This window comes from Gopherus evgoodei, chromosome 7 (assembly GCF_007399415.2).
Source record: "Gopherus evgoodei ecotype Sinaloan lineage chromosome 7, rGopEvg1_v1.p, whole genome shotgun sequence".
Classification (NCBI taxonomy): Eukaryota; Metazoa; Chordata; order Testudines; family Testudinidae; genus Gopherus; species Gopherus evgoodei.
This window is the reverse complement of record NC_044328.1, coordinates 77,676,859-77,693,894: the sequence shown is the minus strand read 5'-3', so window position 1 is coordinate 77,693,894 and position 17,036 is coordinate 77,676,859. Positions and strand designations below refer to the sequence as shown.

The 17,036-nt window shown below is 53.7% G+C and overlaps 1 protein-coding gene across 6 annotated transcripts in view; it reads right to left on the bottom strand.

Moving 5' to 3' along the window:
- The window catches only part of RNF123 (ring finger protein 123), a 138,996-nt gene that overhangs the window by 14,031 nt on the left and 107,929 nt on the right, over nucleotides 1–17,036 (bottom strand). Inside the window, exon 37 of one of the 6 annotated variants that reach the window (XM_030570623.1) lies at nucleotides 16,159–16,248. The exons of the other annotated variants lie outside the window; for them this stretch is intronic. Coding sequence (XP_030426483.1) covers nucleotides 16,194–16,248 — 55 coding nt within the window. The 3' untranslated portion in view covers nucleotides 16,159–16,193. The remainder of the gene's footprint in view (nucleotides 1–16,158; nucleotides 16,249–17,036) is intronic. 6 annotated transcript variants of the gene reach the window in all.

The following is a 17,036-nucleotide window of genomic DNA, read 5'->3' as shown; positions in this document are numbered from 1 at the left end:
GTGGGATGCAAAGAGGTCCCTGATTGTCATCTCCCAAATATGTCCGCAATTACCACGTCACGCAACTCCCATTCATGGCTGGTTGCAAAGTTCCTGCTGAGAGCATCAGCAATCACATTCTGGGTGCCAGACAGGTAGGCTGCCAACAAAAGGATATGGTGTGAGATGGTACACCTATGGAAATGGTGTACCATTTACATACACAGCACTGGGGATCTCGTGCTCCCTTGTTTATGTAGTATACTGTGGTGGTGTTGTCCAACATGATGAGGACATGATAACAGATAGCTGGTGAGAACACATGGTATACTTTGCGCACCACCCAAAGTTCCAGTATGTTTATGTGCATCTTGGCCTCTCGCATGGTCCAGGTGCCTTATATCATGTGATCTCCCCCATGTGAACATCCCAGCTTGTGAGGATGGAAAGAAGGGCATCCCAGAGCAGACTTGTAGTGGGTCTGTCCACCGTCAAAGTGAAGAGGTGACCTCCCTTGGAAAGCTGAGTATGATGTCCATGATTTGTTGCATAGGGGAATAGACTCTTTGCAGCCATAGTTGTGGACAGCGAAGTCACAGACGAGCAAAAGGTGTGATGTATGTGCATGCCACCATGTGCCCTAGGTGGGAAAGGCAGGTCCTGGCTGAGACTGAAGGGTTGTCAGACACTAGGGCAATCTGGTCCAGTAGGCTCTGGAACCTGTCCCTTGGCAGATATGCACATGTGGAGGTGACATTGATGCATGCTCCTATGAATTCCAGGGCTTGTGTAGGGTGCAAAGTTGATTTTTCAATATTGACGCTCACTCCTAGAGAGGAGAGGAGTAGAAGAAGCTGGGACGTCAATTTTCAAGCTTCCTCTTTGGACTGCCCTGCCAGCAGTCAGTCGTCCAGGTAGGGGAAGACAAGGACTCCTTGATTTCAGTCTTGATGCAGCAGATGAGCTGCTACCACAGAGAAAATCTTTGTGAAGACTTGTGGGGCAGTGGTAAGTCCAGACAGGAGTGTCACGGAGTCATCGGGGTGATTCTCTGTAACTATTCCATATGAAGCCAGTCAGGACTGTGGGGGACCCTCCTCTCTCTGACCATACTGTCTCCAGGCAAGAAGCTTACACAGCTTCAATCTTCCTGGGTCTGACCTCTGAGCATTTCAGCATCCCCTTCCACACCGTGCACTTCCCGCAGCGAGTCCACCTGGGCGAGGCTCCCTGGGAAGCCAGAGGGCCCTGCTTGCCAACTCCGCAGTTAGACATGACTCTCAGATAGCCGGTAAAACAAAGGTTCATTAGTTGACAGGAACATAGCGTATGACAGAACTTGTTAGCACAGAAATCAGTGACTTTCAGCCAAGTCCATCTTGGGGGAGGGGAGCCCAGAGCCAGGGTTCTGGCCCTCTCCATGCCCCAAGCCGGCTGAGACTGACTCATTTCCAGCTGCCTGGCCCCTGCCCTCCCTGTTGCTCCTCCTCTGGCCTTTGTCTCACTTCCTGGGCCAAAGGTCACCTGGTCGCATCCCCCTCCTGGGTCTCAGGTTATGAAGGGGTGGCCATGGCATCCATGCAGGCAGCTGGAGCAGTGCCCACAAAAGTCACACACCCTTATTCCCACAACCTAGACATTGGTGCAATACGCAGGGAAACTGAGGCATACACAGCATTCATGCAAAACAGTAAGACTCACACAGGCTCACATACAACATAGAAAGGGAAAATCCCCAGTACACCACAAGGAGTACCCTGTATTGGAAGTGTCAAGGCTCCACCTTGAACCTTAGGAACCGTCTGTGGGTCGTGTATATGTCAATATTGAAGTAGCCATCTTGCTTATCGAAAGCCTTTTTCTGGTGGGGGAATGATGGCTGCAAGCATGAACATGTGGAATTTTGGCTTATGAATGGAATGGTTGAGGTGTTGGAGAGCCAAGATCTCTATCCCCCATTCTTTTTGGGTACCAGGAAATAGTTGGAGTAGAACCCTGTGCCATGGAAGGGTATAGGGACTGACTCCACAGCTCCTTTCTGCAGGAGGGAGTCCATCTCTAGGGTAAGAATGCTATCATGAGAGTGATTCTTGAGAAGGGATTGAGGCAGGGAACATGGAGTAGGTATCATCATGAACTCAATGGTAGAGCCATGTCAAATGACATCCAGCCCCCCCGGTCCGTTATCACTCTCCTTGCAGGCAGAACTGGAAACAACCCCCGAAAGGGGTGGTTGGCAAGAGCACTGGTGTACAGAGTGGTTGATGGTTCTCTAGTCGCACTCAGAAATATCAGTTTCATGATGACCGAGTGTGTTGTGCAGAGGTCTGCATTGTCAGAACAGGCGGATGGATTCTGTGGGTCTTAGAACATTTCTAAGGAGGTTCGTAGGTTCATTGGTTGGAGAAGTTGGGGGTTCTGTAGTGCTATATAGGTGGCAGGCAATAACATTTTTGCTTTGGTGCCAATGTATATATGCCTAAGAATTGTAAGGTGGCTCTAGCATCTTTTCAGTGAGTATAAGGAATCATCCATCTTCTGGTTGAAGAGGTGTGATTCGTCAAAGGGGAGGTCCTCGATTGTATTCTGTAACTTTCTAGAGAAACCAGAGGAATGTAACCATGATTCCCTCCTCATGACAATTCGAGTTGCCAGTACTTGTGAGGAGATGTCCGCTGAATCAGCTGCAGCCTGGAGTATGGAGCTGGTGACCAACTTGCCTTCCTGTAAAACTGCTTGGAATCAGGAATGATTCTGCTGAGGTAACTTATCTTACCTCCGTCCATAGTTCATGAAGTCATATTTGGCCATCTGTGCCAATAGTCAGAGATCCGGAACTGTATCCAGCTAAGACGACCTTTCGACCCATAAGGGCCAGTCTCTTGCCCTCCCTGTCTGCCAAGGTGGAGCATGAGTGTTGCTGTTTGTCCCACTCCGATGGGGCCTGGATCACCAAGGAGTTAGGTGGAGGGTGTGAAATAAAAAATTCAGATCCCTTGGCGGGGGGGGGGGGGTAGTATCTTTTCTCAGCCCCCTTTGGAGTGGGAGTGCATGTGGCCAGGATATGCCACACTGTGCATGCCAGTTAAAGAATGGCATAATTGATCTGGAAGGCCACCTTTCACAGTACCAATGCATGCAGAATGTCTTGTAACTGGTAATGGCTGTCCTGCACCTCTTCTAGTGTGATCTCAAGAGCACTGGCTATCCTCTGTAGTCACTCTTTAAATGGATTATAGTCATCTGGCATCTGGGGATGGCAAAGGGAATCTCTCCACATCAGCTGGTACCAGGCTCATCAGTGCATCATCTAACCCAGGTTCCGAATGCCTATTCAAAGGGTGGGGAGGTGAAATAGGAGCATCCCCCCATGCTGAATGGGATGGTTCTGATGCCATGAGCTCCAATATAGCCAACCTGGTTGATCCTGCTGGGATTGTGTTGGTGCCCAACAAGCCTGGTATCAGTGGCTCCTGGGCTGTAAAAGGAGGGAACTGCCACAGTGCCAACACCCTCCAATAGTCAGGTCTCTGGAATGGAAGTGGTGGATCATGCTGAACGTCCGAATCTTGAGACTCAGAGGAACTGGACTCTTGTACAAATTGTGGTGCCAATGGAGCTAACAGAACAGGATGTGTTAAAGGGGTACAGCCAGCAGGTGATTAGATCTAATGCAGGAGATGGGGCCCTCTGAGCAGGTGAGTGCACCAGAACACACGGAGACCTCACTCTTTCCAGGGCGAACAGATCATGAGGCCCAGGAGCACTTTCGAGTCTTCACGGAGTTAATGGTACCTGGTCCATGAATGAAACTGGGACTGGTAAAGGGGTCTGTCTCAGAACCGATGGTTCATGGGGCACTGGCAGAGCTGAAGCAGGAGGGGGCACATGGATCCAGCAGATGGTGCAGGGAAATGGTGCAGCCTCTTGTCAGTCTTGTGAGCCTTGAAACGCATCACTCCTTCATAGCTGGAACTCGGAGACAGTGCGGAGTCTTCCTTGGATTTGGAGAAAGACTTACTGCCATGCTTATGCACATACTTCTGAGGCTTGTGGCTAGGTTCTGGCGCAAGGTCTGTAGCACTGGTACCAACAGAGCCGGACAGAGGCTCCACAGTAGAGAGAGTGCTCAGATTGTTCAGGCCAATGTACAGGGGCGTTTGCCAGCCAGAGACTGACTGTGGCCCCCTGGAGACCTCCATGAGGTGCTTCTTGAGGTGGAGAGCTCAGCCTTCCTACATAAGGGCAGGGAAGGAGAAGCATGCTGCACCTGGATGTGGGTTAGGCTTCCCCCAAGCAGTACAGGCAGCGTTGGTGCTCATTGCTGATGGAAAATGAGCGAGGCAAGGAAGCACAGACTGAATCCCAACATCTTTGGCATAATCTAGTTCCCAGACCTGAGTACTGGGGGGGAGAGGGGAGGAATTGTTTGGCAGGAAACCACCACAGCCATGTCCCAAGTCTAGGATGACCAGACATCCCACTTTCAAAGGGACGGTCTCATATTTAAGTCCTCCTGCAGGTGTCCTGACTTTCTTAAAAAACGAGCAAATTGTCCTGTATTTTCTGTCTCCTTCCCTCCTCTCCCAAAAAAAATCAGTACCAGCAGATCCTGATGCTGGCTGGATCCCTGCTCACCAGCCACCCACCCACCAGCAGTGAGTGGGGGGAATCCAGTGGCCAACGATGGAGGTGGGTGTGTGAGGCTGGTAGCAGGGCAAAGATGCAGCGCATAGGGCCAGCCATACCCCCTGCTGGTCAGTCAGCGCAGCCCTTTGCTGCATGACAGTTCTCAGCCAGCAGGGCCCCGCCCCCTGCCCATTACCAGACAGAACTGGTTGTGTGCTGCTGCAGCAGCTGGTGAGTGCGGGAAGACACCAGGCGATGGCTAGTTATGTGTCGCCTCTGCTGCCCACCCATCAGCCCTTTACATGCTCCCCCTCTCACTGTCCTCTCCCTGTTTTGCCCCTTCGCCCCCCAAGCCCTGCTGCTCTGCCATATCTGCCCCGGCAGGGCACATCCCACTCCCAGCGCTGTGCTCACTGACAGCCTGGCCAGCAGGTTACTTTCTTCCCCCACTGCCTCTGGCTAGGCCAGTGCCCTGGGAAAGACCAAGACAATCTGGCCCAGGGTGCTGGCCAGGAGGAGCCATGCCCTGCATGTACCAAAGCCCCACACAGAGCTGGCACTGGGAAGCCTCTCCATCCCTCAACTAAGCTCTGGGGAGGGGGGCAAGGGGATAGAAAGATTTCCAGCCTGTTCACACCCCAACCCTGCAGGCTCCATAGCAGCTCCCAGGGAAGAGGCTTAGCACCCTCTTCACCTGCACCCCTCACCCTGTGTCCTGCCCCCAGGGAGCACAGGGCTGCTCTGTCCCCTAGGCATCCTCCCTGCCGAGTCCCCTCTCTGGCCTGGTTCACTGAAGTCCCTGCAGTCAGGTTCCCTGGGTCCTGGTGCACAACGCATCCTTAGGGCTTAACCTCTTCCTGCCCATCCTGTAGCTGGAAGCAGCTGGATTACGTTGCCATCAGCAGCCTGGAGATGTTAGCTGCCTTTCGATACTATGTGGGCAGGAAGGGACAAGCTGCTTCCAACCACATGGGGGAGGTGCAGGGGAGGAGAGATGAGCTCTGCAAAGACATGGTCCAGATCATCCCACTCCCCACCCCCACCTCGCATCTGGAAGTAGCTTCAGTTCCTTCCCTCCTGTGCAGTGACAAAAGGCTGCTACTGGCCCCATTCGGGGGGGTAGGGTGGGGGGGAATGTGACCCTGAGTGCCCCCCATGTGTTGCCTTGGGAACAAGCAGTGCCAGGTACAAGGAGAGGCAGGTCGATCCTGGGGGCCCAGCCAGGCATGGAGGGCAGAAAGGCCAGACAGGTAGGGTCATGTGAGGGTACATCTATACTACGGGATTATTCTGATTTTACATAAACTGGTTTTATAAAACAGATTGTATAAAGTCGAGTGCATGCGGCCACACTAAGCACATTAATTTGGCGGTGTGCGTCCATGGTCCGAGGCTAGCGTCGATTTCCAGAGCGTTGCACGGTGGGTAGCTATTCCGTAGCTATCCCATAGTTCCCGCAGTCTCCCCAGCCCTTTAGAATTTTGGGTTGAGAGCCCAGTGGCTGATAGGGCAAAAATCATTGTTGGGAGTGGTTCTGGGTAAATGTCGTCAGTCATTCCTTCCTCCAGGAAAGCAATGGCAGACAATCATTTCGCACCCTTTTTTCCTGGACTGCCCTGGCAGACGCCATAGCACGGCAACCATGGAGCCCGTTCAGCCTTTTTTTTTTTTTTTTTTTAAACAGTCACCGTATGTGTACTGGATGCCGCGGACAGAGGTGATACTCCAGCACTACACAGCAGCATTCATTTGCTTTTGCATGATAGCAGAGACAGTTATCAGTCGTTCTGTACTATCTGCTGCCGGTGTAAACTGGCAATGAGATGATGGTTATCTATCCTTCTGTACAGTCTGCTGCTATCATGGGTGCCCCTGGCTGAGATCGGGCAGGGGCACAAAGGCAAAACTGGGAATGACTCCCTGAGTCAATCCCTCCTTTATGGTTTCTAAAAATAGAGTCAGTCCTGCCTAGAATATGGGGCAAGTGTATTAGAGAACCAGTGTATCAGAGAGCACAGCTGTTCCGTGTCAGATCCTGCAGAAATGATGAGCTACATGCCATTCACAGGGGGTGCCCCTGCAACAACCCCACTTGTTGTTTCCCTCCTCCCCCAACCTTCCTGGGCTACCATGGCAGTGTCCCCCCCATTTGTGTCATGAAGTTATAAAAAATGCAGGAATAAGAAACAGTGACTTGTTAGTGAGATAAAATGAGGGGGAGGCAGCCTCCCCGTGCTATGACAGTCCAGGCAGGACATTAAGCGGTGCAGGGGAGAGAAGCCCAGCATGCCGCTGCTATGACAGTCCAGGCAGGACAGAATATTTTCTTTACACAGGAAAGGGAGGGGGCTGATGGAGCTCAGCCCCCAGTTGCTATGATGAGGACAGTTACCAACCCTTCTGTACCACCTACTGGGAATGACCGAGAATCATTCCTATTTTCACCCAGGCGCCCCTGGCCAGCCTCACCTGAAGCCAGCCAGGAGCACTCATGGGTTGATAAGGATGGCTACCAGTCCTACTGCACCGTCTACCACCAGGCAGGGGAGAGGAGTGGATACTACTCTTCACTGCTGCAGCATCGCGTCTACCAGCAGCATTCAGTAGACATAGGGTGACACTGAAAGAAGTCAAGAAACGATTTCTTTCCCTTTTCTTTCACGTGGGAGAGGGGAGTAAATTGACAAGCTATTCCCTGAACCACGCCGGACAATGTGTTTGAACCTACAGGCATTGGGAGCTCAGCCAAGAATGCAAATACTTTTCGGAGACTGCTGGGGATGATGGGATAGCTGGAGTCCTCAGTACCCCCTCCCTCCCTCCATGAGCGTCCATTTGAGTCTCTGGCTTCCCGTTACGCTTGTCACGCAGCACTGTGTAGCCTGTAGATTTTTTTTTCAAACGCTTTGGCATTTCGTCATCTCTAACGGAGCTTTGCTAGAACAGATTTGTTTCCCCATACAGCGATCAGATCCAGTATCTCCCATACGGTCCATGCTGGAGCTCTTTTTGGATTTGGGACTGCACTGCCACCTGTGCTGATCAGAGCTCCACACTGGGCAAACAGGAAACAAAAATCAAAATTTTGCGGGGCTTTTCCTGTTTACCTGGCCACTGCATCAGAGTTGAGAGTGCTGTCCAGAGCGGTCACAGTGGTGCACTGTGGGATATCGCCCGGAGGCCAATACCATCGATTTGCAGCCACACTAACCCTAATCCGATACGGTAATACCGATTTTAGCGCTACTCCTCTCATCAGGGAGGAGTACAGAAACAGATTTAAAGAGCCCTTTATATCAATATAAAGGGCCTCATAGTGTGGACGGGTACAGCATTAAATGGGTTTAACGTTGCTAAAATTGGTTTAAACGCGTAGTGTAGACCAAGCCTGTGAGAGAGAGAGAGAGTGTGACCCTCCCCATATGAACCCTAAAGTCTTAAAGATAAGAAAGTAAATAAAAAGAATCCAACTATGCAATATTGCTTTTTAACAGGGAGTTAGTCAACTTGGAGTTAATTTGAACTTTTGTACCACATTGTTCTGTTTGATTGCCATTGAACTTGCTTGAATACAAGTAATTTTACCAGGTGCCCCATATTCAGCATAGGGAAATATGGTCACCCTACCCAAGTCCTTAATCTTATCAAGCGTCTAGGAACTAGAAAATTACTGGAAAAAACCAAAATCCTAACTATGAACTAGAATAAAAACTTTTCTGAAAAGTTTGGAAAATGCATCACCAAGAAGGAGAAGCCAGCAGAATCTCTGACTTGGACCATGTGCTGGTAAGAAGCAACTTGAGATGCAGTCGGTCTGCCCCACCCTTTATTGCCTCAGGCAAAACCATGAGGCTATGTAAGGGTGCATACATGGACTGATACACACTGCTACTTTGAAAAGCTCCAGATGCACGGCTTATGCACAGTACCTTCAGTGGAATACAACGGAGACTATTGCTCAAAGAAGAGCCCAGTGTGGTGACTAACAAAGAGACAGGGACACTAACTGCTGCACTCCACTTACAGACATCGAGACCTTGGCCTCATGCCCTGTAGCAAGGGGCCAGAAACACAGACACAGCACCTCCAATGCCTCTGTCTGCACAGGACCCCTCTGCCACCAGCTCACTAACCTAGTGGAGGATCCTGCAGACAATTCTACTGCCTCCTGCTGCCTCCTCTAGCTTTGGAAAGAGCTGAGACTACAGTGGCACTCGCAGCCTGGACAAGATGCATGGAATCACACCTGGCCATCACCTGTGAAAGCGAGGTCAGAGCCTTGTCATCTGGGGCCCGGAGCCATTCTGCTTAGTGCAGGCCAGCTACACCTAGCAGCTTGTCGTTAATGGGGGAGTGCTGACACTGAGCTGGTGGGTAGCAATGGGACAGGCAGCATGTAGGGCTGCCACCTCGCTACCTTCCCAGTAGCCTGAAATGGAGCTTACAGCAGGGGAACTGAGCTGAGCACCACAGCAACACAACTACTGCCAGGTCCCAAAGCATGGCCACAAGCATATACGAAGCTGCCAATTTCCCCATCTCCAGGGTGTGGACTCCCAAGCTCAAGGGTTGCACCAGAGTATTGTACCTGACCCCAGTGCCTCCCCCAAAGGCTGGTGCAGTGTGCATTGTAGCATAGTGCCAGCATCAGGGGGCCTAGTATTATTACACACTGCTCCCTTGGCCTCCAGAGCCTGCTCAGTATAGGGAATAAACCTGGGGCCAGAAGCCAAAGAATTACAACCCCAGAGGACTTCTGCTGGAGGAAGTGCCCCAGTAAATGCCCAGAGGGACACAGTGCCTTCTGGCAGGAGGTCCCCAGACACTGCCTGCAAACTGGACACAGGGAACTGTCCATGGATCTGGTGCTGACTTACCCCATCAGCTTCTAAAGAGCTAGGAACTGGCCTGGCCCCAGCCCAGTGCTGGGATGATTTAGAGGAAAGCTTCTAGACAATGAAGGGTCCATGGGGATAAGCACACATCTTCAGGGCCACCCAGAGGGGGGGCAAGTGGGGCAGTTTGCCCCAGGCCCCGCAGGGGCCCCGCGAGCCCTGTCCTGGTGGCGGTCTGGGTCTTTGGCCAGTGAGGGGCCCTTCAGTGCTGCTGAAGACCCAGAGCGACTGAAGGGCCCCCCGCTGCTGAGACCGAGACCGCCACCAGGTGAGTACAAGCGCCACAGCTCCCCCGTTTTGCCCCGGGTCCCTTGAATCCTCTGGGCGGCCCTGCACAGCTTCCCTAATTGTGAGCTCAACTGTGAAAAGTGAGTGAAAGTCTCTCAAAGGTCACACCACCTGTCACAATAAACACTGGTGGGAAAAGGTCCAAAGGGGAGACAGACTGAGTTAATCCTACAGCTATAACAACTCAAGGACTAGGGTAAGCTCATGCCTGGTGAACAGAGGTGTGGAACCAGAAATCAGTCCAGCTCAACTCACTTCTCATTGTTCCCAAAAGGCCCATTGGTACCATCTTTAGTATCACCTAAGAGACTTCAGACAGGGGGGTTTCCCCTCTAAAACCACTCTCCAGCCAAAGGGAAAGGGAACATGGGATGTTGTTACAACGACTTGCCATTTCACATGCATCAGTTGGTTTTCCCTCTTTTCTGTATTGTTAATACAAGATTACAGGGCTGTTTGCTGGGGTGTCTGCCCTGGGGCTGAGCAGGGTGAGGTCTCTGGATCTCAAACCTCAGACCTTGTTTAACAGTTTAATGTTGGACTGGGACTGGGTCATATTAACACTTTCAGCCCATGTAAATTAATACAACAGGTCCAGCCTTCACATTAGGTTGCGCCTTATCTTTGCAAAACGCAATCAGATCTGAGGGTCACATTTTCCAAGCAATCACAGAACTATCACCCCTCTGCCGCCACCAGGCCCGAGACAGCTATACATGCTGCAGCTAGGGAGTCTCAGAGCTGCCCTGCAGGAAGCAGCAATCCTGGGACAGGGGCAGAGCAGCTAGCTTTCAAAAGTAAGTGGTTCCAAGTGTGTCCCATTCCTTGCAAAACCCCTGCAGGTTCTGCTCTCCACCACCAGCTCTGAAGGGAAGCGTTTGGGACTTAACCTGCTCCCTGTCCAAAAATGCTGCTCTTCCCGGCAGGGATCAATCATTCCTGCAAACGTTCACTGCAGCCCCTTGGTCCTTTATCTTTCAGCTGCCTGAATCAATAGGGCAACAGCAAAGGCAGGTGATGTCAAGCTGGGTCTCCAGGAAGGATTTGCAGAAAGGCTCTGCAGCAGACAGCAGTTAATGTCTCTAGTTCAACTCCCCTCCCCAGAAGTAATAAAGCCAAATCACCAGATGGCAGTGTGCCAGGGAGCACCAGCTGGGACAGACGGGTCTCAGCTTGGTTTCATGGGGAGTGGTGATTGCACAGAGCCTGCTGCCCCAAGCGACGTGGCCTGCTTAGCCAGCACAGAAGCATGCCACGCTGCCACCAGGGCAGCTCTCCAAGGCCAGACGAGCAGCACACTGGCCTGATGGGCAGGTAAGCGCTGCAATAGATTAAGGGGAACCTTTTAAACCCCTCTGAACCAGAATGGCATTAATGCCCCCACTGCCTGCGACCCACAGGCCCCACCTTAGCAGCTCCAGCCACCCAGTGCTCTTTGGCAAATGCACCAGGAACAGGTGCCCTGATTCCTGAGTACCTGCCTCTGGTCTCCAGCAGGGCCACCTGGGGGGTAGGATGCTGCCAGCAGGCAAAAAGAGGGGCTTATGGGTATGGCAGTGAAGCCAGTGCCGGGGCTGGTTCCCATGTGCTGGGTTATATGTGCTGCTCCTCGATTCCTGGGTGTATTCGAGGGGGACAGTTCCTGCTCCCTAGCCTCGAAGGCTGGGTGTGCTGGGGCAGCCCACCAAAGAAAATGCTTTCCCATCTCTTCTCTGGAGCTCCCAACGGGACAGGGATGAGGGAGGGGGCTGAGCAGGATGACTGCAGCAGCCTCCTTGTGAGTGCTGAAAGGCGATGCTCTCTGCCAGAGCACAGCATCAGCACAGCAGCTCTGCAGGCGGCTCAAGGTCACATTCAGGAGACACCGATACCTCCTCATGGCCTGGTATCTGGGCATGGAGTCCTTCGCAGGACTGATGGCAGGACTGGCCTTTCCTGCCCAGATTTCTTCAATTGGCCAGCTGATCTAAGCTTGAGCTCAGGGTCATGCTGCTTGGTTTGTGAGATCCACAGAACAGCTCTGCTGAGGGCTGTGCTATGGCCACAGCACCTGCAAGTTGCTGCTGCTGCCTGGCTCATGGACCCAGAAGATAATGAAAAGGGAGCAAGTAACCAACCACCCTGCCTGTGTGTGCGGCCTCCACTTGGTGGACACTGGCAGCCCACAAGCACAACTGCAGCAACACCCTGCTGCAGTGCTAAGCACTGACCCTGCCCATTCACCCAGGGTGGCAAGCAGTCCCAGACAGACTCCAGCTCTTTGGGGCTGGGGCAGTGGAAAGGATAAGGCACCCTCACCCTCCATGAAGCTGATCTTGGCTCACAGGTCCAGGTAACCCCAGAGCACATGTGCTCAGTTCACAGACAGCCCTGCACTCTCCGCCCTGGCTCCAAGGCTGGCTCCTAGCATGTTCCCATGCCATGCTGCACATGAAAATCTCAGGGCTGGCACAACAGGACTATGCAACATGGCAACCTCTTCCTCTTTGTGGCTCCACTTCCAGAGGGTGGAGAAGGTGATGGAGAGGAGGGAATAGCCCAGCATGGCTCCTGCCAAGGCAGCCATTGCAGGGAACATTCTGCACGGACCCCTGGGCTGACAGGTGCCCATTGAGGGGCTCAATCCATTCAACATCCTGCCTGGCCCTGGGAGCACTCTGCCTGGGCAGGGCCTAGAGAGACTCCACCCAGCCTGCCCATTGGCCTTGGAGTCCTCTATCCTAGTGCCACGTAGTCAGGCCCTTTCAGCCCAGCTCATCAGCCCTTGTCCCTCTCCCCTCAGACCCTGATGTGAGCAAGCTCTAAGGCATGCCATCACCCTCCCTCAGCTGGCCACGGCAGGGTCTTGGCACCCAGCAGAAGAGGGGACAAAGTCCCAGGCTGATCTTAGGTGCTTACACATCTCACACAGCAGTGGTGCTGCATGGACACAGCCCTTGCACATGCACAGGCTGCTCGAGGTCTGACAGCACCCATGTAACGTAACAGCAGAACCTGCTGCTATCCCTTGTGTGGCAGCAAAGCAAACATCAGGGTGCCTGAGTCTGTGGGCACTGGGGACAGGTGCCTGCACCCTATCTTTAGGGCACCTCAGGAGGGCATGTGTGCAGAGAGCTCCCCGCGATGCTGACACCCCAGACGGAGGCTGCCCCTTGCTGCGAGCTAACAGCCCTCACACCTGGCAGCTGCAGCAGCAGCAGCAGCCGCCAAATTAGTTATTTGCTGCCCTAAAGGAAACCAGTCACTCAGTCTTGATTTCCACATCTTCAATAAAGCAGCCCAGTTTGTCAGCATTACACTCCTGCACCTGATGCACTGCACTGCTTTCACTTGCCCCGGCCAGCCTCTGCTCACTGCCAGTGCCAGTCACTGCAGAGGGGCAGAGGCACACACACACACAGCACCCTCCTGGACCCCCCCCCCACATGCAGGAGAGAGGTAGCCCCATCACAAGCACTCCCAGCCCACCGGCTCCTTCTGTCCCCTTGCCCCCAGATCAGTGACTGCTCCTAGGCCCAGCAACACAGTCACAGCACTGACTGCAACAGCACCTCCAGCACAGAGAGCTGACAGGCAATGGGGGGCGCCAGGCCAGACAGCATGAAAGGACAGGTTCTTCTCCCACCACCTAATCTAGGAACGAGCAAGGGAAGCAAGACACACAACTGACCAAAGAGAGCAGGGGGTGGGTGATTTAAAAGGCCACAAGCCACACTGGTCTCATCAAAACCTGAACGCTATTGTCTGCAAATTCAGATTTCTCTCTCTCCCCACTCTGCCCTCCAAAACAGGACCCTCCCCTTCCCCACCTCAGACACACCAACATGCTTCAATTCTCTCTCCAGGGACAAGGTGAATGCCATGGCCCAGGCCCACCCCTACAGCAGAAATCTGCCCTCCATCCGCCATGGGGAGAATGAGAAGTGGGATTTCAGGGGGGAACCAGGGGCTTGCTGTTTGCGGGCCCTATGCAGCGGAGAGAGGTCTGTTGTGAAAGCCAGAGCTGGAGCTAGGAGAGGACTCATGCCCCTGGCACAGACCGGGGCAGGGCTGTTGGAACAGAGCAGGAAGAACACACAATGCAGGAGGCTGGTCTGTGAAGCAGTCATCAACAAGCTGATTCAAAGCCCAAGGCTTCCAGGGGCTGCTGGGAATTGCCAGATGCCTCTGCAGGATCTGCATCCTGCCCAAGCGCTGACTGAGGCACACTCAGACACACAGCACACCTCTATGCTAACGAGAGGAAACAGCTGCCAGGCCTCCTGCTCTGTTCTGCTGTCCCTGGGGAGGGTGCAGCACAGAGGATATCCTGGCTGTTCCCTTGATCCCAGCACGCGACAGAGAGTGGCCTATGCTCAGTAGCCGTGTCTGCCAGAGAACAGCAGTCCCTGTGGCTGGAGGCAGAGTGGGAACTGTTTCAAAGCAGCACCAGGGGCCTCACTCACGACAAAGGCACAGGGAGTTGGATTGCATGCCCCATGTTGGAAACCTCCCCGGCAGCTTTGTCTGGGATCTGGGCTTCCACATGACAGACAGCTAGGGCCAGACAACTAGGCAGAGTGCTGGGGTCTAGTTCTGAGTCCACCGCAGACAGAGATCTTGGGTAAGTCATGCCGCACCTCCGTGCCTCAGTTTCCCATCAGTGAACTGCAGAGCACTGGACTGGCAGTGCCATTCTGCCACTTGCTCTGCCACTGACTTGCTGTGAACTTGGGCAAGTCCCTTTCCCTTTGGAGTGCCCATTCCCCATCCCACTGTCCTTGCGATGCCTAACATGGCGGGGACACCTCGCAGCACGGAGCAGTGGCCGCTGGGAATTGATGAACACCAAGCATTGCCTGGACCCCAAGACCAGCAGCGGAGACTCCCCCAGGCAGTTGGCCGCTCTGTTCCCGGTCACTTCCCCTTGGAAATAAAACCTCCCGCTGCAGCTGCTGCAATCGCTCAGTGCTTCCGAGCCAGCTCGCAGCAGCCTTCGCAGGGCTGTGCTGCCCACTAGTGATACGATGGGGGAACAACGCCCCATTCAGAAATTTCCTCCTTCCTCCATCCCCCTCCTCCTACGCGAACCAATCGGCTTGCCCCTGCCAGCCAGGCACCGCCCCCGTGCTTGCCGACTGCTGGTAAATAGCGGCCGCAGCAGCGGGCGGGCTCTGGGAAGGGCTCTGCCGGGGCACGACCCAGCCCCTCCTCGCTCCTCGGCTGCTCCGCAGCGAGGCTCCCGGCCGGGGCGTGCCACAGGGCTCAGCCAGGAGGCGAGCACTGACTCATGAAAACTTTGGGCTCCAGGGACCCCGGCTCCGAGGCAGGAACTCGGATGTTTTCAGGAGGTGCCAGCAGTCCCAAGCCAGACCCTGGCCTGCATCTGCCCCTCTGCCAGGACCCCTAGAGCCAGCCAGGGCCCATGAGAGGCTGCCCTAATCCCCAGTGCAGCAGGACAGAGCTGGGCCATTTTTCTTTAACTCTTTTCAAGCCTTGGACCTTTCTTTGTGACTCCTCTCCTGCTTGTGTGTCCTGGACTATTACAGAATTGCCCAGCGGCTGGGAACACCCAAAGCTCTCCTTACTGAGCAGTGCTTCCTGGTTAACCTACACCGCAGCATGCTCACTCTAATGGTGCCTGGCGAGCCTTTGCTCAGGCCAGACTCACCCTAGGATAGCGCCTCTCCATGCTGCTGGGTGCTCAGCAGGACCCTACGGCCACATGATGAATGCACAGGCATTGGCCCACTCTCTCTGGAAATACCTGGGAAAGATGCTGGTGATCCTAGAGCTGTCTGTTCAAGGCAACTTCTTAAACACATCAGCCATCCCCCGCAGATGCCCCCTTGTCTGCATATGCACCTCGGACCTTCTGAGCTGTGCCAAGCAAGGTCTCCAGCAGGTGCCAGTTGCACTTCCTCCCACAGCTACCACCTTGGATCTCAGCCACAATGCCCTCTTCCAGCTTCACAACCGTTGGCTAGCAGCCCTACCACGCCTCCAGGCCCTCCGCATCAGTCACAATCGCATCATGGACCTCTCGCCACAGGCATTCCACAATGCCACAGGCCTGAGACACCTGGACATGTCCTCCAATTACCTGCATGTCGTCGAGAAGCACTACTTTGAAGCGCTGGTGTGCCTAGAGGAGCTCCTGCTCTACAACAACTGGATTGTACAGGTAGATGAACAAGCCTTCCTCAGGCTACGCAGCTTGCAGAAGGTCTACCTAAGTTGGAATAACCTAACCCAATTCCCCTTCAGCTCCATGCAGGGGCTTAGCCACCCTAACCTGACAACCCTGGACCTCTCCACCAATAACCTGAATAGAATCCCCATCGAGGAGGTCACAGCCTTGCCTGTGTACATCAGAAATGGCTTGTACCTGCACAACAATCCAGTGAGGTGTGATTGCTCAGTCTACCAGATGTTCAAGCAGTGGCAGCAGCGGCACCTCAGCTCAGTGCAGGATTTCCTAGAGGAACACACATGTATAGCATTTGACAACATGGCACGATCCTTAGTCAGATTCCTCAAGTACAACAAGATCTTTGAGAACTGCTCCCTGAGCCAGGGCTCCCCTGGCACCTCAGACGTGCATGCCACAGTGCTCGTAGGAGAGACTCTGCTAATCAACTGCAACACAAGCACGCATGACACATCTGCCACCTACATGTGGATATCACCCCGCCATGAGCCCATCACGCACCCTGGAAATGGCAATCGCACACTTGAAGTTTACCAAAACGGGAGCCTGAAGATCATCGCAGCCAAACCTTGGCACTCTGGGGTGTACGTGTGCATGGCTATTGGCAAGCACCACCAGCTCAACAAGACGCACGAAGTCAACGTGACCATCCACTACCCCATGCTGGATGGGGAGTCTTTCAGCACCGGCCTCACAACCCTCCTCGGGTGCGTAGTGAGCCTCATGCTAGTCCTCATGTACCTGTACCTCACTCCATGCCACTGCTTCCAGTGCTGCAAGAAAGCCGCTGCTCCTAGCCCTCCCCAGGAATGTAGTGCTCAATCCTCCATCCTGAGTACCACCCCACCAGCCCCAGACGGGCCCAGCCGCAAGATCAGCACCAGCAAGCACGTGGTGTTCCTTGAGCCCATCAAGGAAGCGCACAATGGTAAGATCAGGCTGGCTGCCAAAGAGGACGTCACTGACACCAAGAATCTCAAGTTCCTGCAGCTCAAGTCGGACTCAGAATCCGTTAGTTCCATCTTCTCAGACACTCCCATCATGTCCTAGGAGGT